The following is a 22,830-nucleotide window of genomic DNA, read 5'->3' as shown; positions in this document are numbered from 1 at the left end:
GTCGCCAGGAGCCTTTTTTTCTCTGACTGACTTACCAGAAGAGGCTGTCAGTCCTGGCAGTGCCTCTGGAAGGGAGGGGAAGCAGCTGTGGGATGCTGGCTGAGCCGAGTCCAGGTACAGCAGGCTTGAGCGTCATGGGCTGATGGGGAGGTTGGGGAGTCACAGGTCTGAGCACAGAGCCAGGGGGCGGGGAACAGCCGGGAAGGATGGTAGGTCCTGCTGTTCACTTGCTCAAGGGGGTCAGCGTGTGCATGTGTCATCGAGGTGGGCAGGGAAGGGGAGGGCTGTGCGTGCAGGGGGAGGGTATATATGCTGGTGCGGTGGAGACGGCGGAACCGAGCCTCACATCCGAGGGAGCCACGCCACTGCCAGCTCTCAGGTAGGCGATGCCTGCGAACCCCAGCCGAGACAGAGTGCCGGGGGCCCGAGGGGGAGCAGGGCAGCAGGGGCCCCCTCCTCAGCCTCTCCTTTGTCCCGTGCCGATGCTGCTGTCCTGAGAGATCATTTCTTCCTTCGTTTTATTTTCAATGCTTGGACGGAGGGTGGAGGGAAGCTTGAGGCTTTTTGTCCTGAAGACAGACAGAGAAGAAAGAGCCAGCCTAACTCGGAGACGAGGAAAAGTTTTGATTTCCCAGATGTGGCCCCTGCTTGTCATTCCCGTCTGATGAGAAAAGGTGGCTGTGGCCACCAGGCTGTGGAAGGGGTGGCTCAGGGCTCGGGGTTGCCCTGCAGGGTGGCCCTGGGAAGCCCCCCGGGCACCCTTGTGCGTGACTTCTCTGTGCAGCCGACCGGCTCCCTTTCTTTCCTTCCCTCCTGGTGTGTTCAGGCTGGTTGATTAGGATTTGGGTTTTTGGTCCTAAAGGAACCCTTCTCCCACATGCTCTGAATAGCAATTGTTCGTGATGCGGTGGGGAAAGTCGGACCCGCGGCGCTGCGCCGGACCAGTCATACTCGGCTGACTGCGGTTGCTGTGTGTGAATTCCACATCGATCTCTGCAGGGATGACCTTGGTCTCCCAGACCCTGAGTCATTTTGATTGTCTCCTCTTTCTTTGCGTCTTTCTCCTCCTGCCCACCTCTCCCACCCAGAGGTCCCTGCCAGGGTCCTGTGCAACTGCGAGGTGCGGAAGTCACCCAAACTCTCTCCCTCACTCTCTCCCCGCCTCCTTTTCTCTCTCCTTCTCTCTTTGTGCGTCTCTCTGCCTGCGCGTCTGGCTTCCCCTCCCTCCATTACCCATCCTCTCCTCCCCCACCTCACTCTGAACGTGGACAAGTTCTGGGGGAATTTCAAGCAAGGCAGGATGATTTGGGAAACGGACTATTTAAAGCAAGCTGCTTTGGACTTGAATACCCCGATCCTGGGCTTAAACATCTGTGTTTCTCTTCCTCAAGCGGTCCATAATTGCCCCAATTATGACCAGGAACATTGTTCAGGAGAATAACAGAAGATGAGCGTCGCATGGCACTTGCCGGCGAGCCTAAGCCAGAGTTTTCAGCACAGAGGGGAAAGTAAACGCCTGGCTCCCTATCGAACCCCCCGAAGAAATCGCTGCTCCCTCTCACTGCCTGTGGGCGGCTGCTACACGCACTCCTTTCCCACATTTACAAAGTGTGGCAGGGAAACGTTCTACGGGTGCTGTGGTACCTTTAACAGAAAGGGATTGGTGATCCTGTTCTCCCTGAGTCTTCTGCCGGGTAGGGTCCCCGGAATACCTGTCCCCAACCGCCCCCTTAGTAAAAGCAGCTTCCAGTGTCCCCCATGCTGCCCTGCCGGTCCAGGGCACTGGGTGAAGCCCCAGGTCATTGGGGGGAGGCAGTTCTGCTCTCCCCGGGGGCAGCAGCCCCGGCGTATCAGTCACGCGGAGGGTACTCCAGTCTCTAGAGAATGCAGGGGATTTTGCATCGGCAATGAAGGGAGTAATTGCAAGATTAGGCTCAAACCCCTGCTCTCTGGAGCCTGTAACAGGAGCTGTCACAAAGCCGTTCTGTAGTCAATCAATCAGGCATTTATCTTCTCCCCTCCACCAGGCCGGGGAGGTGCGCCCGGGCTCCGCGGGGATTCAGCAGAGGTGATAATAACAGCCCTCTACGTCTGTACAGTAATTTACATCTCAGACAACGCTTCCACACCCATTATCCCTGGCAACGGCCCTGGGAAGTGGCGTCATTATCTCCGTGTTGCAGTTGAAAACTGAAGCTGAGAGGTTAAATAATTTCTTCGGGATGTGGTGGACAGAGGACTGAGTCCCGCCTCCCTGAGTCCAGCACATCGCCTGCCTTGGGCCAGGGGTGCTTGCAAACTCACCAGGTCAGGGGTGGGCAACACGAGCCCAGTGAGATGATCAGAGGACAATGCCAGGCTGTCTGCAATTAAGACCTAAGTGGCATGGTCCAGCCAGCAAGTGCTGGAGAGATTCCAGGCGAAGAGCATTTGCCCCAGGGACTGCGGGGATTCGAGCAAGGCAAGGAAGGATGTGAACAGGTCAAGGGATTCAGAGAGAGAGGCGACCGCCAGGACAAAGGCACAAAACAAGGGCAAATTAAGTAGGTTTATGGAAACTGTTATGTGCTAGGCAGTGATTTAAACTAGTCTACAGGCTCCTTTCGTGCTAAGACACACGCAGACACAAACACAGGGAAAGATGCGAGATTTAGGGGAGCGTTTTGCACTTCTATCAGCACAGATCAGTGGACACCAGCCCTGACCCCACAGCCACCAAAGCCGAGATGCAAGCTTCGAAATCCACCAGTTCTGAGTCTGGGTGGAGCTACTCACTCACCAGTTGTCCTAGGGAGGGGACAGCCCCTCTCCCAAACCAGGAATCGTCATGACAGATGTCACAGTGGCTTGAATTGCTGGGCAAGCTGGATTTTCTAAACACTTCCGTTTAGATGCCTAGAGGTGCTCCTTGATGTAACAGGAAGGTTTCCTTCTAAACAAAAACTGACTGTGAGATTTGGGGCACACCAGTTTCGAGACCAAGCCCATTTTCTGGGCATCTCCCTAGACAGGCTGTGGTCACGACGTGTCTCGACTTTCGGTGAGCCTGTGGTGTTTCAGACACGGGCAGCTGCCTCGGCACCGCAGCGACACGGTGAGGCCAGCTCCGCAGGGCTGGCCGGGCAGGTGAAGTGGGGGGCTCAGGGAGTGGCCGCCCGGCTGGGCCTTCGCTGCCTCCCCACCATGGCTCAGAGCCAGCCCGCCCTCTTCCCGCAGGGTCCCGCGCTCTGCCCTCAGCCCTGCTCCCCGTTCGTCCAGCCAGGAAGAATGTGTGGCATTTCTGCTGGGAGCCCCCGGGGCCTGGAAAAGAGACCTGTCCGACTGACCTCGGCTTTCTCAGAACACACAGCCTGTGTCCTCAGTCCGCTGGGCTTCGGGACGCGGAGACTGTGTTTTTTACGTTACCTTTTTTAAATTTGCCCCGGGTCGGTTTCATAATGTACATAAATAAGTAAATTGGGAACGGATTGCTAGTGGGATCAGTCTAACGCAGTTTGAAGGTTATTGGCCAGGGTCCACTGCTCTTTTGCTTATGTGTATTTTCTAATCTATTGAAAAAGAACACTGAGTGATTTCCGTATAAAAGCAAACAAATGATTTTAAATTTTTACCTTCACTACTTATTTTGATAGTATGTTGTGGAACTATGGGCCAGAGTCAGGAAAATTAAAGAGTGATACCTTTTCTTCATTTTGTTTCTAATACTTCCCCCGTCATCAAGGCTTAAAAATCAATATGTTTATTGATTTTTAAAGAGAGAGAAGGAGAAACACTGATCTGTTGCTTCCTGTAGGCACCCCAACCAACCAGGGTATCATCAAACCTGCACCCTAGGAAAGTGCCCTGACCAGGAATCAAACCTGCACCCTAGGAAAGTGCCCTGACCAGGAATCAAACCTGCACCCTTTGGTGCGTGGGTGACGCTCCAACCAACTGAGCCATCTGGCCGAGACAAGAGTGACACCTCCGCAATGCAGAAAACGTTGGGCCCCTCCAGGGCCCCCCCAGACCCTCTCCTGAGCCCCAGGCTGGGCCGTCACCACGACCTCAGTTCTGTGCTGCCCAGAAGCTGCTAGTCCACCAAGCCCTCGCTTCTCTCCTTTGGCCCTCCTTCCTTCCTGCTTCCCTGACTGGGAGAGCACAAATATCTAGCCACTTAGAAAATAAAAAATATCAACTATCTAATCCAACTGCCTCTTTTTGGAGAATGGGAAACTGAAGCCCAGAAAGAGGGCCTTGCTCAGGACCCCACGGACATCCACAGAGCCGGGGCTCGAACCCAGGACTCCGGTTTCCACACGCAGGGCCCTGCCCACTCCCTGCGCCCCAGCCCTGGGCTACTTGGTCTTGCTTTGCCCTCCACCTCCTCCTGGCTCGCCCCCTCTTCCCAAGTGGGCATTTGGAGCAGAAAGGGGGCCTTTTCGAATGTGAGCATATTAGAGGAGGGACAAACTGCAGGGGCTTTGCTCGGCCGGAGCTGGAGCACAACCAAAGTGTGGGCATCTGTCCACACCCAGCTGAAGAAGTGGGGCGTGCGGGAGACAGACCCCTGTGCTGGGGGGCAATGAGAAATCCCACCGTGACCCTGGCAGAGCCCACAATAAAGGGGGGGACCCTGAGTTTGGGACAAAAGGAGGTCCTCAGAATGAATTCAGCTACTTGAAGCAGACAGACAGCTACGGAGGGGCTGTCCCAGTGGGAAGGTCTGGGGACAGCATGAGCTTGGGAACCAGACGGTCTGAGCCTCAACCCCTCCCCTCCACGTCCGTCCCCTCATCATGTCTTCTCACACGCACGGCGGGACACGCACCCTTACCTCGGAGGAGGGTGCTTACAAAGCAGTTGGCAGAGTGTCTGGCACATAGTATTCTGAATATAATAGTAATGTGATTACGATTAAACTCAGAGACCATCCCAACAAGATTCCACCAGAATTTGCCAACCTTTCCAAAGCAGAGCCAGTAGGCGGAGCCTGTGGTTCCCTGGACCACACCAATTGATGTCAAAACACCTGAGTTCAAGTCCTCGCTCTGCTGTTGGTGAGCTGGATGCTCTTGGGCAAGTTGCTTGGCCTCTGTGCATGTATGTTCGCCTCAGAAAGGGGGACAATGTGCACCCTAGAATATTATAGGGCTGTGCATGAATGTAAAAGTCTTCTATAACCTGTAAAAAACAATACCTACACATTGGCTGAGGAGGAGCACGGGTGCCTGCGTGCCTCTGGTGGGAGACTTGCCCGCCTTCCCTCTTCCTCTAAAAGCACCAAAATCACAGCATTTCTCACGGGTTGTAAGACAAAACATAATCAACTTTTATCTTTGGCTAAAGTTTCTCACGTAATTTTCCAAACAGATACACAACTGATTATATTGCCCTTGGAAGCAAGATTGCGTGTGAATAGATTTCATCTAACACAGGGGTGTTTTATCTTCATAAACAGTGAAGCACAAGTAAATTTGTGAGATGCCATGACCGAACTAGAAGGTAGTGAGACGTTTCTTCATTCAGTACGAGGTGTCCAGATCTCTGGATGTCACGGTGTCACCACGCAGGACTGCTGGCTGAGCTTCCTTCCCCAAGTGCAGCACGAGCCACGTAAAATGCAGACGGACTGGGGTGGACTTGGCTACCGGCTAAGGCTGCACAATCAAAGCAACACAAATACACCCGTGGTCACCCCCACTTTGCAGCTGGCAGACTGTAGCACTCAGCGGGGAAATGACTCACCCAAAGTCACAGCCGCAAAATGTGAAGATTCACCACACATATAACTCCCAAGTGAACTAATCACTCGCCTTTGTGTAACTGGCATGAACGTCTAGAAGGAGCCACGGAAGAGCACACGTGTGCTGTGCAGCCTCCTTAAGGATCAGGCACATCTACTGAACCTTTAATAAAGTTCAAAACCTAACTTCACCTAGAACACCTCAGGCTAGGTGTTAAGAAGCACCCAAAACACAAAAACACTGCCCCTTTTATTAGGGGAATTACCTACATTTTGAGCTTTTACTTATATCTATCTCATTTAAAAATCACAAATGACCCATGAAATAGGACTGGTCATTCCCATTTTAAGGATTCTTTGAATTTCAGAACAGAATGAATAGCACTGAGAAGGGATGACTTTTTTAGTAATAGGTGCAGTCACTTGTTAATAGTGAGGGGTGGGACACAGAGGGGGGACAGGGTGGTCAGAGACTGAGAGAGGGGGGGACCAGCAGGGAGGGCCAGGCTGATGCCGAGCAGGTCTGATGAAGTCACCCAAGCGCCCAACCACAGAGGCCCGCCTTTTACACGCAGGAAGGCTACCAGGTGGAACGCACGCTTTGTGTCCCAGGAGCTCATCTTCTTTCTACACCTCACCCTAAAAACCCATTTACCCAGAGTCTGAGATAACAGGTGCCAGCCAATCCATCAAACGTTTCCTGGATGTGCCAGTTGCCACGGTTAATGCAGTTCATGAAATAACTCAGCTGGAGAGCATTTTATTAACATCTGTCCCAACTTACCAGCTCAGCCTCTGCAGATACCACGTCTTGCAATTTTCTATTAAGTAAGGAAGCAGGCCCTTTTTCCCCCCCAGCCTCCCTTACTTCTAGGACATACAGGTGCTGCCATCTTGTGGCCATAGCAAGCACAGCCATGCCATTCTGGACAAATTCCACAAAAACATCTCCCGACTAAAATTATTGAAATTTAGTAGTACACAAAATGTAAAGGCAATTATTAAATTAAACAAAGATATATTCAAGCAGTCCTAAGTTTAAGACATTTGCTTATATGGTGGCTGTTTAGAACTCAAAACACGTTTTCTCTTCAAAAGAACCTGTATGTGGTGATGGGCTCCCATCGCTCGCCGACCTACACCTGTATACCCGGCACAAACTCAGCACGTGACACGTCCCAACCACGCCTGGCTGCCCTTTGGAACCGTGCCTGGCTCCCCCCTCAGGGTGGCATGTGGCCTTGCTCTGGAACAAAACTCGGTGCCACCCCTCAGACTGAGCAATTAGCTAATCGATACATTGTCCAGGACACAGGCACTGAAGTGGCCCCGGGGTGCTGAGCACCCTGGCCCCCGACGAGGCAGATTCCCAGACACCCCCTAACTCCGCCTTTGCGAAGGGCAATCTGAGATACACTACTGCCATTTGTCACATTTTTTGAGCACCTGCCCAGCCCCTGGCCCTATCTGAGTGCTGGAAATAGAAAACCACGAAACACGATCCTTGCCCTTCAGGAAATCCCAGGACAATGGGGGAAATCCCCCCGTGTCCAGCCGTACAGTGCGGTGAGGGAGGTGCCCTGCGGGAGGCAGTGCGGGCATTTCAGGGGGAGGCTGTGTGCAGGGCTCTCTACGTCTAAGTTTTCATGCAGCAGTTGTTATATGCCAGGTGCTGTTTCGACTGCCTACAAACATTAATCTGTTAGCTGTCGTGTGAGACAGGTCCTATTATTGTCCCATTTTACAGATGACAGGTTGAGCTGCAGAGCCCTGCGCCCCGGGTCGGGGGAGCCTGTCTCACAGGCCCCTGAGACTCACGTCCCTCCGCCTGCGCTGCTGCGGCTCCGCGACGCCTCAAAGGCAGCAGGGACGGACCACCTAACTGCGACCCGGGGAGGGCGATGGCTTCCCCTGGGGCTGATTCTCAGGTGTGTGTGCAGTAGGCGTTGGAGGCTTGTGTTCTGGGTAGAAGGAAGAGAAAACTCCAAGACACAAAGCCGTTAAGTACCTGACAGAGCCAGGAACTCCCGTGACTCCCAAAAACTACAGAAACTATAGAGGACGTACAAGGGTGAGCAACCCGAGAGGAAACTCGAGAAGGGACAGGAGTGGCGCTAAGTCGAAACAGGACTTAGAGAACCGCCTTAAGCATTCAGTGATGCCCTCAGATTTAAAGATGGTTTGGTAGGAGGGCGGGTCATTAGGCAAATTAGGAGACTGTCACAAAACCAAGGTGATAAATCTCAAGTTGCGTATTCGCCCTCTGGATAGAGAAGAAGACTGCACTTGAGATTTATTCATTTGTGTACACGTTCATGCTCATTAATCACGAGCCCGGGATGTCCCATCATCTATGAACATTTACAACAAGAACAGTCGTCAATCACGAACATTCACAACAGTTCCAGAAAGTCCCCTTGTTCCCTTTCCCATTTCATCCTCCGAGTAAAGGTGGTTCTGTAGGGACCCGACATGATTCAATCCAAGGAAACAGCTTTTCGATTCAGAAGGATTCACCGCAGGATACATTTTGTGAGGAAAAGAGAAAACTGAACACCTTGTAGACAGTCCTACATAAAGAATGTAGACTTCAGATCTAACTAATAATCACTGGGGCTGTTATCTTAGAATAGTTTCTTTGTTCATTTCTTAACTCCACTCGTCTGGTCCTGTGCTTTGCATGGAATGGCAAAGTGAACGGACAGGTTGGCCCTGTGGTCAGAGGGCCAGCTTGCGTCCAGCCGGAGAAACCATTCTGGGATGTGGGGCATTCTGGGCGGAGGCAGGGAAGGCTGGGAGGATGAGATGAAGCACATGGGTCCCTCATAAATCTCCTATTTTACACACCTCACTCTTGCACACCACTTTACAGAACTGCCCTCACGGATCTGGTCTTCGCGATGGCCCTGTGACAAGGCAGGTGCCACTGCAGTCACGCCCCACCCACTTCACGACAGAGATGCGCTGCAGGAAATGCATCCTCCGGTGATTTTGGGCTGTGTGACTGCCCTGGGCGCACTTACACGAACCTAGATGGGATGGCCTGCTTCACACCTAGGCCGTGTGGGACGGCTCGTTGCCCCTTGACTACAAGCCCACACAGCATGTTACTGTGCAGAACCGAGATTAAACAAAGCAGGAGAGAAAAGGGTGTCGTTGAGAGATGTGGCAGACGCCAGGTGTGTGAATGAGGCTGCCCAGGGAGGCACAGGTGGCTGTTCTACAGCAAACTCTTGGCATGAGCAGAAAGAGTGCACGCTGCAATCGTGATAAAAAGCATAGCCTAGCAAATACATAAACCAGGAACATGGCCGTTTATTATCAAGTATTATATACTGTACCTATCGTATGTGCTACACTTTGACACGACTGGCAGTGCAGCAGGTTTGTTTGCACCAGCATCGCCACGGACACAGGAGGTGTTGACCTGTGATGCCACCACATCGCTAGGTGACAGGGACTACTCAGCTCCACCGTAATCTTACAGGACCACCATCACAGATGCGGCCCGTTGTTGGCTGAATTACCATGATGTGGCACGTGACTGTATTCCCCTTCTGTAGCTATGAGAACGGAGGCCCGGAGACGTTGTCTCAACGCCACAGACGGCTACGCTGCGAAGGGAAGCCGTGGCTCCCTGAAAGTGCTGATGCGCGTCGGGCCAGCTGGGTGGCAGGAACCCCAGGGCCGCCCCCTCACCCCCACCAGCACTGACACCAGCCCCTGCGTGAACATCAGGCCTGGCTGGCAGGAGGGGGGACCACCTGGGCCCTTCACAACCCACTTCCTGTGGGGAGGTGAATCTCTGGCCCTGGCACCGTCCCCTCTGGAGAATGTTTTTCCTGCTTCCCCTGTGGGAGGGTCTCCAGCCACCTCTGTCCCCGCTGAATGGCGGTTCTAATTGACGCCCACCCTCCTTTGTGTGCCAGTATCTTGCCCGTCGCTCCTGCACCATGAAAATCCTGCTGTGTGACCTCCTGCTGCTCAGTCTCTTCTCCAGCGTGCTGGGCAGCTGCCAGAAGGACTGTCTGACCTGCAGAGAGAAGCTCCGCCCCGCTCTGGACAGCTTCAGCCTGGAGGTAGGTCCCGGAGGCCCCCGCCTCCTCTCGCTGCCTCCCCTCCCTGCCTCCTCCAGGGCAGGCCCAGAGTGGAAACTGAGGCCGGCCCGGGGCAAACCCTGTTGCCTCTCCACTTTGCCCCGTTCAGAAAAAGGCCTGCCCATGCTGCCATCTTGTTTGATTATTAAAACGGTGCATTCCCATTTTAGAGAATCTGGCAAATTAGAGAAGTTTAAAAAAAGGAAAATTAAAATCACGCTGAACCCCACCGGCCAGAGGAAGAAGCCTAGTGCTGGCACTTGCTTCATTCTGCCAGGATGATCCTCTGTGTTGTTGAACATGAACTTAATTCCCTGTGGACACAGTGTGATCGTTAACCACCCCCTCCAGCTGAACACACGTGTTGTGCTTCCTGTTTAATGTTACCGATCACTCCACAGTGAACACCTCAAATGCTCCCTTATATTTTAAATTCTGAATTTGAAATGCAAATCCAACAAAATTTCTTTATATTAAATAAGCTGCTTTCTCCACGGTCTTCTATTTCAATTTAAATAGTTATTCCTCTCCTATTAAACCCAAAGTAACTCAATTTTTTTCCTTTGTAACAAACTCCATCGAAAAGATGCCTTGTTTCAAACTCCTCCACCTTTAAAATCAATCAAGAACAACTGCTGTCCTTAAGGCAAGGGTCTGAACACAGAAACCAGGTGCTCCCAGGTGGGCAGAGGCACCAGCAACGAGCAGACACAGCACCGGCCGGCCCAGGCACCAAGCTCTTCCCACCCCGGCTCAGTGGTTTTCAACCTGTTTTCTGAACCATAATAGCCGCTGTGTCACAAAAGCATTCCCCGATAACCTGTTCCAAGTTCACCCTGCCCTCTCAGCCACTCTCCATGGTTTTCCCGATTTAGACAAGGGTCCCCAAGGTGAGCAGATGGGTAGTGTGCGCAACCACTGTGAGAGAAAAGGCCACAATCCCTCCATGAGAGAGTAATTCCTGGGTGCTGGGGAAACACAGAGCAGTGCACCCCAACCTAGTCTGGAGGGGCAGAGGGGGCTTTTGGAGGAACAGAAGTCTCGAAGGCAGGGGTGTCCAACCTTTTGGCGTCTCTGAGCCACACTGGAAGAAGAAGAGTTGTCTTGGGCCACACATTAAGTACATTGCAACACATAACCACAAAAATATCTCATAATGCTTTAAGTAAATTTACTGTTTTGTGTTGGGCTGCATTCATAGCCGTCCTGGGCCGCATGCAGCCTGTGGGCCGCGGGCTGGACACCCCTGCTAAGGAGACCTAAGGATGAGTGGGAGTGAAGGGTCACAAAAGGCAAGGACCTACACCCGAGATTGCTCTATCCAGCAAAGCTTTCATTTAGAATAGAAGGACAGATAAAGTGCTCCCCTGATAAGATCAAGTTAAAGGAGTTCATCATCACCAAGCCACTATTATATGAATCGTTAAAGTGGTTTATTGAAGAAAAAGAATATGAGCAAAACTCTGAACAGTAAAATGGCAACAGGCTCACAACTATCAGCAATGAACCAAATAAATAAATAAATAATAAATAAACTAAGTAAACAACTAGAACAGGAACAGAATCACAGAAATGGAAACCACATGGAGGGTTAGCAATGGAGCAGGGGAGCAGGGAATGGAGGAAAAGGTATACAGAATAAGCATAAACAGTAGGTACAAAATAGACGGGGAGGTTAAGAATAGTATAGGAAATGGAGAAGCCCATGAAATTATATATACGACCCATGGAAATGAACTAAGGTGGGGGAATGTGGGTGGGAGGGGTGTACAGGGCAGAGGGGAATAAAGGGGGGGAGGAATGAAACAACCATAACAGCATAATCAATAAATTATATCTTTTACAAAGGAAACAAACCACTTCCCCTTGGTCTTAGTAAACAGAGCAGACCACTAGTTTGCGTGGAAGCCAGCGGAGAGGATGGCGCCATCATCCCCTAATCACCACACTGTGGAGGTTCTCAGGGTGCAGCGTGGACCAGCCTGAAGGTTGCATAGAATTCCTGAAGCACCAGCTTTAACTATAACCCTTTGTCTCCCACTCAAAAAAGCACTAGGACTCAGGAGATATGTACACACCCCTGTCCACGGCAGCACTATTCACAACCTCCATCAAGTGTCCATCAGTAATGAACGGGTGGCCCTGGCTGGTGTAGCTCAGTGGATTGAGCACGGGCCTGCGAACCACACGATTGCGGTTCGATTCCCCGTCAGGGCACATGCCTGGGTTGCAGGCCAGTTCCCAGCAGGGACCAGTTCCCAGCAGGGGATGCAACCATACACTGATATTTCTCTCCTTCTCTCCCTCCCTTCCCTTCCCTTCTAAAGATAAATAAAATTTAAAAAAAATAATGAACGGGTAAATGGATGCACGTGTACGGACAGTGGACTATCACTCGGCCTTAAAAGGACACAGCAACGACAAAAATAAATGTTGAAGACACTGTGCTAAGTGAAGAGTCAGACACAAAGGGACACATGCTGACGGTTCTACTTAGAGCGGTCAAGTTCATAGACGAAAAGTAGAGAGGTGGCTGCCGGGGCTGGAGGGAATGCGGAGCAGAGGGTTGGCGGATGGGGACCTTCACCTGGGAAGACAGGAAAGTCCTGGGTGTGGAGGAGACCAGGACGGCTCAACACTGGGAGGGCTCTAAACGCCACTGAATGGGCGCGGAAAATGGTGAAGACGGTGAATTTAGGAACGTAACGATAAGGATACCCCGACTCTGCTCTAATGTATTTTTTTACAAGGTGAATTATTATTCACAGAGGATGTGATCTCCTTCTAACAAACATCACACCTGATTGTGAAACACTAGTGAGACTTCACACCCCCTCAGACACCATGACGTTGGATTGCCCAGTAGCAGCAGAGGGCGGCCAGCAATCTCCTTCCCACCATCCCAGGAACCCGTCTTCACTCCCCCACCGGCCTCGCATCTGCGCTCCAGGCCCTGCTCCTCCGCCTTCCGCACCACCGATTCCCCCCTCCTACCTGCTCTTTCCTTCCCGTTGTTGTCAGTCTTCGTTTGTCTGAAAGTTGACGACTTTGACCCCCTTGCCGCTGCATCACTCTCAGCTGCCCTCCCAGGGCCGCCAGCAGCTCCTAAGCACCGAACCCGCCGGCCGACAGGCGGGTGCCCACGCCTTGTCCTGTTTGGTGAGCTCGCCTGGCGCGCTCCCCTGCTCTGACTCTTGTTTTCCTGCCTCCTCTGGGGTTCCTGCTCCTCTCCCCACCCCAAACATCACGACCATCAAGATTCCCTGCTTCTCACCTCCACGTGCTCTCTCCCTCCGCGACATCCCTGTATCCGGGCCTTCGGCTCTTCCCAGGCCGCAGTTACTGCCCCAGGTACAGCCCACACCGGTCTCCGCTGAGCTCCAATCACTTGCCACACTTCCCGGAAATCCCGCCTTCCTCTCCCAGCCTTCCCACGGCTCCGGGAAATTGCCCTCCCACCTTAAACGTGCCTCTCCCTCCTCTTGTACTTCAAACCCGATCAAGCCCTGGCCTGGTGGGTCAGTTGTTTGGAGCGTCGACCCATGACTGGGGTTTGTGGGTTCAATTCCAGGTCAGGACACATACCTAGGTTGTGGGTTCAACCCCTGATTGGGGCGCATGAAGGAGGCCACTGATAGATGCTTCTTCCATCCATGTTTCTTCCTCTCCCCCTTCCTCCCGACCTGAAGTCGATGGATATGTCCTCGGTGAGGATTTTTTTTTAAACTTTGATTGTTTCACCTCTGATGAGAACACTTTGCTCTGACAGTTGTTTGTCTGTCACCATAAGGCTGAGCTTTCTTTGCTGATGGTTCTGGGGGTCCCACCCGTAGCCCAGTGTGTGGCACAGCGTGTTGGAAATTGAAAAACCGTAAGACCTTCGGTCTTCTTACGGGTGCATGCAGTGCGGATGCTGTGGAGTTTTTACGCTGGTGTGTTTCGACGCCAGTGGAGAATTGGGAGCATGTTTCCACGCATCCACAGCATCTTAAATCTCTGGGGTCCAGACAGTTCTGATAGTTTACGTCTTTGAAACAAGTTAGGAAGTGGCCAGTCATGGCCTTCCAGTGGGGGACAAACCCTCTGCGGCGCCTGCTGACGTCCCAGTGGAGGAACTGGCTGCCTGGCTGGCAGGTTTCTAGTTTGTATTTACTGTTAACCTACTTGTTTCTTTAAGTTTCATGAAATGTCTAGAATGTAGGCAACCTCTCATTTCCAAATCTGGCAACTCTCGAGTCTGTCCACCGTGTGATAATGGAGGGGGTGGCACTCGGATACTTCAGCCAGGGTCAGCCCCCCAGCCCCTCCACCAAACCATGTGGCCCCGAGCTCCCCCCCAGGACCTTTTGCACCTTTGGCTTCATCAAGCATTCCTTTACTTCTCACTCCAAGTCCATGGTCCAAGGACGGCTGGCTTTGTCTTAGGCTATAATTTTGGTCAGTAAATGACTCTTGTGCTAAACCCGTCGCGGTATCCTCGGCTTTCATCTAACAGTGACCGGCGCTTTACCGCATCGTCTCGAGTGGGGAAAACTGCGTGTTTTAAAGACAAAGGAGAAGGCAACTCTCAAGAGAGGCCTGAGGAAATGCAATTAAAACTCCTAAAACTCTGACAGCAAAAAGAAACCACCTTCTGCTAGTGCTTTCTGTCTTTATTACATGAAAAACCCTTGGTAGTTGATTTGTAGTAGGAGCCTCTTCTGTTTTTCTTTCACACTGTCCATCTGCTGGCCTGCAAGAGTCAGCCCTTGGGTATCCTTGCAGAACCTCCTGAAGCAAGCAGCCCCCAAATGCCTATCAGTCGGAAGTGGTTTGATCCTTTACTGATGGAAACCTAACAACGTAAATGAGCTTCCCTTCCGATGGGCTTGTGTGCCTGCTCCCTCGTCTGCGACCCCAGGTCTTCGTGTGGCCCTTTGCTCAGTATCCCCACAAGTGCAGCTTTGTAGTTCAATTTGGCACCAGTCTGAGACTTTCCAGATGCTCATCCACACGCTGGCTTAATATAGCAACGTCATCAGTGAGGGCTGTGAAAATGTGTCCGGCTCCCTTAACAGGCTATTAACCCAGCCCTGGAAAGAGGCTGGTGGGCTCCTCAGACCAGACGGTGAGGCATTAAAGCTCCGATGCCCATCTGGTGCTGCAAATACTGCGGTGACTTTGGGTCCCTCACATTTGCCGAAAACCTTCTCCTAAATCACGAGTCAAGAGGACTTTGTTAGTGCCCAGTGCCTCTAGCAGTATGGCGTGTCTTGGTGAGGGCTATGCATCCGCTTTGATCATGGAATTTCATTTTCTCTGATTAACACACAATCTAATTACCATCTGGGCTTAGAAACCTCAGGCGCCTGCAGAAGACCTAATAGCCCTTAGGTTTGACAACTTCCACCTGTTTCTGTAAATGGACGGCATAAGAACAAGTCCACAAGCATTTGGGGGCTACCATTCTGTGAGGACTGGGCCAGGTGTGCCCGAAGATCCACTTCGGTGCTGGAATTCTGCACTCCCACTGGCTTTCCCAGCGCTGCCCACGTCTTCCTGCGTTCCCCTTGGCTCTGTAGAGCACAGTTTCTCAGACTCACCACTGAGGAAAGTTTAGGCTGGATGCTTATTTGTAAACATCCTGTGCACAACAGGATGTTTAGCCGCATCCCTGGGCTGTACCCACGTGTGATAGCAGCCCTCCCACCCATCTGCCGTGTGGCAACTAAAATATCTCCAGACATTGCCAAACGTCCCTGGGGCGGGCAGGGGGCAAAACCTCTCCCAGCTGAGACCCACGCTGGCAAGTAATAACCCAAAGGGATTATGATCTGAAAGAACGTGTCACGAATTGGTTCTATTTGCTTTTCTTCAAAGCATTTCAGGAGCAGGCTAAGGACAGGCCCACATGAGCCTACCTCTGATGGAATTTCTGCCCCTCACATCCCCTGATGGCTTCTCCCCCTTCAGGTCCAGCCTCAGAATCACCGGGAGCGCCTGCAAAAAAGGAAAGTCCCCGGGCCCCACCCTTGGCGCACTGAGCCGAAGTCTCCAGGGGGGATGCGCTAGGCATCTGCACCCTAGCAATCCCCAGCTGCCACTCTTACACCACGCTCAAGTGTGCAGCCGCTGTTGCTCTCAAGCCCCTCCCCGTCTGTGGAAGCTGCTCTCCTTCTCCCACACGCAGTGACCTGGTGGGGTGAGAAAGCAGTTTCTCTAGATATCTTGGCTGGGTTGGCACTGACCACGCATTACTTCTGCCAGCTTCTCTGGAGAAAAGCTAATGGAAAAGACGCTCAAAAACCACGGCTTGAGGATCAGTAGGTGCCAACATCACTGCCTCTCGGTGTGTAGGTGTGGCAAGGGTGCTCCCTGGACGCCGTACCAGTGAGGGAGAGAGGCGTCCCCCGGATGCTCTCTCTCTCCTCACTCTCCCTTTCGTCTCCATCGACTGGCAGTATCGCAAGTACATACGGGTCATTGGGCAGGAGACGTCCTGGGACGGGACTTGAGACGTGTGTCCTTGTTCAGGTTTTAAGAGTTTCTAACAGTGTAGGTTTGGACATGCTGCTGAATCTTATTGTAACGAGTGAACTTGGACGACATCTGTGGTTTCCAAACCTTGGCAAACTTCAGAATTATCTGAGCTCAGTAAAAATAAATTCAAACCCTGGTTCTATTCTTCAGGGATTTAACTGGGTTTTGAAATCAGTGGTTTTTAAAGTTCTATAGATGATTTGGATCCGTACGCAGGGGTGGGACCCATTGGACTTTGCCCACAGAGGCCTCTGTGCCACTGTGAGCCCCTGGGTGAATGTTTTTGCCCCCCAGACGGGGACTACAGGGCACAGCCGGCAGCATCCTGGTGTCCCGCATCTGCCTGGACAGGCCTGTAAGCCAGGCAAGGGATCCAAGGTTTGATGAGAGACTCTGCAGCCTCCTGCTGACCATGAGGGCAAGGTCACAGGGAAGTGAGATTGTCATCTAGCTAAGGCCAGAAACACAGAGAGGAGAACTTGGGCTGAAGCCAAAACAGCAAATAAGAAGCAAAGCTGGAGGCAGAGGCTTCCCGGAGACCCACAGAGACGGGAATGTGGAGGTGTGTGGGCAAGGCCAGAAGCAGTTGAGGGGAGTCAGGAAAACATCACGGTTAGGCTGCTGATGCAGGCGAGAAGTGGAGACACCAGGAGAGGCAGGACAGCAATAGAAGATTCCAGAAGCCTGGTGGATCTACTGGATTGTATCAGATGGTCCCTCTTCCCACCTGAAACCCCAACACGCCTACATCCCAAAGCACGTTGACCTTCATTTTTATAAATGATGCCCAGATAGTGAGGAGAGTTGGGGGATGGTGAAAAATGAGTACCAGGATTGATCTTACCTGGTGACCTTAAAGTAACCATGCAGATTTAACTACATACTTTGGCAATCCCACTTTCTTAAGCCAATCTGACCTCCCCTGAGCCTGACAAAAGAACAAAATTAAATTCTTCTTTACGAAGGAGCTGTGTTGGGCTCTAGAAAGCTAAGTCTGTAATGGGGTACAGTTTGAGTGTGTACGTTCTTCATTAACTTGCTGCGTCTGGAGTCAGGTAAGCTCACGTTTCTGAGCCCCCAGTTTTCTCACCTGTGAAATGATGGAGCTGGGCCAGAGATTTTTCTCTTTCTTTCCACCTTTGAAATTCCATGAACCTAAAGACCTACAGGTAAAACGGCTGCAAGTACCTACCTAACAAAGAGATGCTTCAGAAATACTTGCCTTGGTACAGAGGGACTTTTTCTCCTTGTTGCCTTGGATGAATAGATGTCCACCTGGTCTTTCTTCCTTCCTCCCACCTCTGCCTTTGCAGGTGTGTATCCTCGAGTGTGAAGGAAAGTCCTTGTCCAGCCCTATCTGGACCCCGTGCAGCAAGGTCATGGTCAGGGGCTCCTCGCAGCTCAGCCCTGTGGACCCAGAGCACTTGGCAGCTGCTCTCTACCAGCCAAGAGCCTCTGAGATGCATCTGAAGCGAATGCCCCGTGTCAGGCGCCTATTCCAAGAGCAGAAAGAGACAGAGCCAGGCATGGATGAGGCTGGAGAGAAGGAGCAGAAGCAGCTGCAGAAGAGGTTTGGGGGCTTCACTGGGGCCCGGAAGTCGGCCCGGAAGTTGGCCAACCAGAAGCGGTTCAGTGAGTTTATGAGGCAGTACCTGGTCCTGAGCATGCAGTCCAGCCAGCGCCGGCGCACCCTGCACCAGAATGGTAATGTGTAGCCGGAAGGGGAGCCCCTCCCAGCTGCACCGTCCACTTCAACCCATGAGTGAGTTGGGCAGGAATGAGCTGGGGGCAAGAAGAAACCTCATGTATCTGACTCAGCACATTAGCCCACAGACACACACCCCCCACACCCCAAGGTATTCAGCTTCTGGGAGGCCTAGGAGGGAGGTAAATTCATTCCCCTGCCTCCCGCCCACCCTTTTTCTAGGGAGCAAAGGATTTTTTAGGATTGCTCCTTAAGGCTTACTACTGCCATTTAGAGACTGGTTACCATGGGGATAACAGTAGTAGGTTAAGATAACTAATTCCTCTATAGCTCTCCTGGAGCTTAGTTACTATGGGGACAGTTAAGTGGACCAATCCTCCATTCAGTTGCCATGGCAACTGTTCAGCTCACCTTCCCTCTGAGACTTTATCTCTAAGACCCCATAGCTGGACCTACCCTTAGCCATTAGCAAACAGTTTGATTTCTGTGGCTGTGATATTGCTGTTTCACCTGCAAAAACAGCTTCCCTACCCCTCATGTCTCCCCCACTGTATCTCAAGGTGACTGGATTCCATAGAAACCATGCAACTTTCCCACTCTCCCCCCATCAGGGAGCTATACTTCCCATTCTTCCCTCTTCCACTTGTCATGTGCCCATCCCAGCGCCTGGCCCCAGGGCCAGAATCCTGGTGGTCAACAGCCTCTCCACTGAGCTTTGAGAATTTGGCCCGACTGACCCGATAGCTCTCAGAACTAAGGGGTCATCATCTCCCCTCACTTTTTGCTTCTTTCCTGGGCCATTTTTGGTTTGTTTCTGTTTGTGTGACTGCCCTTATTCCTTTCTCCCCTCTGGTCCATTCTTACCCCCACAGCCATGCTTATCCATGTTCTTATAGCATTTATATATCAGGTTAAAAAAACCATCGAGGACCCTAATTTATTGTCCAGTCATTACAAACTCAACTTTCTTCAGCCCATACATAACGCTGGGTAGCACAGAGAACTAGCACAGTGGAATTTTCTGAAAACCCAAGAAGATCCATGGAGCCTCTGTGCCTTAACTCACACATGGGCATGAGACTACCCGCATGGAGTCTCACGCCTCCTCTTAAACCATCTAGAAACTCGCCCTACCAGAAAGAACCCATCAGTTGGTCAAAACCATTTCCAAAACATCACCCAAGTGGGGCTGTTCCCTGACTCAGGGGCAGGAAAGAGGAGGCCCGTGCGTGCTGCTTTGTTTTGCAGCGAATACGTTCATAGCAGCCAGATTGTTACTGATCTTCCTCCCAAGTATGTTACTGCTTGTGTTAATCACTGGCACTTGCACTTCTGCAGCGAGGCAGCCCACACAGTTTTGCTTGCCAGAGGCCCACTGCCATATACGGACATGCGCCTCGGGCTGGGAGAAGGCTGCTGTGTTGATTTTAGCAGAATAACTCATCTCTGAAGGCCCTAAATTAACCTGCACTGTTTCTGAAGTCATACTCTTGGGTCCTTAACAAGCATTTTCTTTCTTCCCAAGCCATATCTGCACAGTACGTAACAGTAAATCTTTCAGAAGTAGCATGGATTGAATTCTTTCAAATCTTAAAGACATTCTTCTGTAAAGTGGCTCTTAAGGGACACTAAAGCTTGTTTCCAATTCTGAAGTACAACCATTTCTTTACCTACAGACAGTTTAAAATCAGTCATGTTAGCAGGAATCGATTCATTATTTAAAAAAAAAAACTATTCAAGCCCATAATCAGGCGATTAGTTTTTCTCATTTTCTATTAGGCCTCCAAGGGAGAGGCGTTGAGACAGAACTGGTAACTAAGCGTCTGTCCGCCACTCTGCTCAGGAGGTAAACTTTGTTGATGAAACACTGGAAACCTTGACCTGCGCCATCTGGGTTTATCGACTGCTCCCTTCCCCCGTCTGCAACCGTCTATTTCTTCTCCCACACGCTCATGGCTGCTGAGTTCCTTGATGGGTCAAGGGATGTGTATTTATGAGCCCATCTCAGGCAGCTGAAACCTTGTCTTTATTCCCTTACACCCTAACCAGACCTACACACACTTGGGATTTCTCCCTCGTGGGGAATCCAACGGCCAGTGTCAATCTGTATGACGAGGCTGGAGCCAACTGGGCTGTCTACCACGGGAACAGGCCGAAGGCCCGAATGAGAGAGCGTGATGACGTGTGAGGAAGGAGGGAGCTGGGGTGCAGGACAAGTCCTAGACAGAAGGGTGCAGAAGACACAACCCATTGGGGTGTCAGCCCTCTCTGTCCCTGGCCCTACACTGTCTCCTCTTTGCTGCCCCAGGACTTGACCCTCTTAGTCAGTGGGAAGTGAGCATATTCATTCATGGTGAGCAATTAGTGAAATCGGGCTTAAAGAGCACCATCTATGAGGATATAGTTAAGAGAACCATAAATGAGAATAGAATTCAGCCTCAAGAAATAAACTACTACACATGGGTTCCAAACAGTCCCACGGATAAAAGCTGCTTCTAGGCGGAGCATCTACCCTGTGCCTTCCGAGTGCCCATCCACAGACCTCCCCTGTGGTCTGTCGGTCACGCCAGTGGACTGTACCGGGGCACAACAGTCTGCCGCAGAATAGGTCTATATATATGATGCAGGTAATTTATGCCCACGCACACACACATGTGGTGTGTAGAGGGAGTTAGGGGACCCTGCTTGCTGCTTTAGGGCTTGGCTATTCGATAGGTAACTTTTCTTTGCCTCCTTTCCATCGCCCGGTCATGAGGGCAAATAGGATGGAAGGGTCAGTGAAAATGTCTGGTTTGCCATTATAACCGTTTCTGTCTCCCCAGGTGTCCGGGTGACCCCCAAAACAGCATGTCTCCAGCCCCAGACCTGCCGGCTGGGCATCCGGATCCCTTCCTCCCCCCGGCACTGAGCCAGGCTTTGCCCCCAGGCCTCCGCCCCCAGGGTGCAGAACCTCCCCGTCTGGTTGTCTTCCCTCCCCCTCCCCCCTCCCATGGCATGTTTCATGACGACCCCGTTGCTACATCAGAGTGTATTTTTGTAATTCCTCCAGTGAACATTGGCATGGCCCCATCTTTCCTTCTCACCCACCTCTTCCCCCTTCCAGGGGTGGGTCAAGGGAACAGGACGTCACGCCTGGGGTTTTGACTTGTCACTGCCATAACTTGTTTGTAAAAGAGCTGTTCTTTTTGACTGATTGTTTTAAACAGATATTTCTCCATTAAACTTCTACCGAGCAAATGATTAGTAACGTTGGTCGGCTGTTTTTTAAGTGAAGTGGCGGAGAAGCACAGACTCCAAACACACCCCTCGGAGCCGCCTCTCCTGGGAGGCAGAGGCGGAAAGCACGCGGCTCTGCTGTATGGAAAGCACGACAGGCAGGACACGTGCTGTGTCCCCAGAGGCCAGTAGACGGACGGACGGGGGGACGGAGGGGCCGAGGTTCTCAGAAACTCCCTGTGCACCTCACCACCAACAGGCAAGTTGTTGGATCCCACACCCTGCTTCCGACTCAGTAAAAACGTGCATTTTTAACAAGTTCGGAGAGACAGGGATCCTGCTGCTTTGGGACCACTGGACTGCGCTGTGAGGCCAGGGCAGAGCCTTGACAAACATACTGGTGGTGTTTTTTTCCTCCAGTTTGACATGAAACACGTGGAGGTGTGTAACTGTGAGCACGCAGACATCTGGCTTGCCCAGACAGAGTAACTGGAGACAGCCAAATGCCTGCGGCACAGGGGAGGGGACGGTGCTCTGCTGAGGCAGCGCAGGGCCCGGGAAGGCGCTCCTGGTGCCCACGGAGCTGGAGCTCTCAGCAGGGAAGCACAGCCATTCCCACTGTGCAGGAAGGGCCAGGAGGGGCAACACTCAGCTCCTCTCCTTCACCCATCAAACCGCAGCCTGGTGTCTCCTGTTGGTCGACCAACCAGAAGCCAGAAAGTTAGGGGGGGTCCACAGATGCAGCCATCGAGGTGAGCTTAGGGGGGCACCCAGGGCTGCAAACAATGTCCAGCTCAAGGGCAGTGAGCCAATTGCGGGGCTTGGGCAGACCATTAAAACAGCAGATTTTATTTGGGGCTCTCTTTGAGAGGTAGAGTGGGCAGGGACAAAGGGAAGGTGGAGAAAGAAGCCCTCCATCCCACCCCAAGGTAAAGGAAAAGGTCAAAGGGCAACCTCCCGACCAGCACCCCGGGCGTCTGGGCTTGACCCACTGGACTCAAGTTCCTGGGTCTCCTCAGAGCAGGATCCCCCTCGCCACCAGGCCCTGTTCAAGGTCCCTAGGACCCGCTCCTCACGGTCCCAACGCTGCAAGGGTGGGGCGTTGCTCTCTGCTCGCAGCACCCTCCCCACCAAGGCCACCAACTTTAACTGACCATGTGGCCAACCCTGCACATGAATCAATGAATTCAGGGTGTGGCCCATGCCATTCCCTGGGGTCAGAACTCGTTCTGTGAGTAGAGTGTGACTTGTTCTCTCCTAAATCACTTGCTAACCCACCAGTAGCCTCAGGGACATGGCGAGAACATGCTTCCCCTGGTCAACAGAAGCAGCAGAGAGAACTACAACCACCTGGATTATAGTCCTGGTGCCACTCCTTCCCAGTGTATGACCTTAGGAGTCCTACTGAACCCCTGTGCCTCGCTCTCTTCATCTGTAAAGTGGGGATAATAACAGCAGCTCTTTTGTGGGGTTACCGAGGTCATCCATGCAAGCATTTGGCTTCGTGTTACCTATTGTTGTGATTAGCAAACACGTACGTACACTGAGCCCACGGCATGGCATGGCAC

At 52.0% G+C, this 22,830-nt stretch overlaps 1 protein-coding gene across 1 annotated transcript; it reads left to right on the top strand.

The window, feature by feature from the left end:
* Nucleotides 1-325: 325 nt before the first annotated feature.
* PNOC (prepronociceptin) lies at nucleotides 326-18,056 on the top strand. The gene is made up of 3 exons (XM_053658667.1): nucleotides 326-379; nucleotides 9,655-9,804; nucleotides 17,655-18,056. The coding sequence occupies exons 2-3, from the start codon at nucleotides 9,679-9,681 to the stop codon at nucleotides 18,054-18,056; spliced, it is 528 nt and encodes a 175-aa protein (XP_053514642.1). The 5' UTR covers nucleotides 326-379; nucleotides 9,655-9,678.
* The last annotated feature ends 4,774 nt before the right edge of the window (nucleotides 18,057-22,830 follow it).

Source organism: Artibeus jamaicensis, unplaced genomic scaffold (genome assembly GCF_021234435.1).
Source record: "Artibeus jamaicensis isolate MK-2021 breed Jamaican fruit bat unplaced genomic scaffold, CSHL_Jam_final scaffold_537, whole genome shotgun sequence".
Classification (NCBI taxonomy): Eukaryota; Metazoa; Chordata; class Mammalia; order Chiroptera; family Phyllostomidae; genus Artibeus; species Artibeus jamaicensis.
The sequence above is the reverse complement of the archived record's forward strand: the minus strand, read 5'-3'. Positions and strand labels throughout refer to the sequence as shown.

Excerpts from the sequence above, each read along its gene's own strand:
- PNOC (XM_053658667.1), top strand. The coding sequence starts at position 9,679 with ATGAAAATCCTGCTGTGTGACCTCCTGCTGCTCAGTCTCTTCTCCAGC. Across the intron at positions 9,805-17,654 it reads TGGACAGCTTCAGCCTGGAG|GTGTGTATCCTCGAGTGTGA; the intron begins GTAGGTCCCGGA and ends CTGCCTTTGCAG.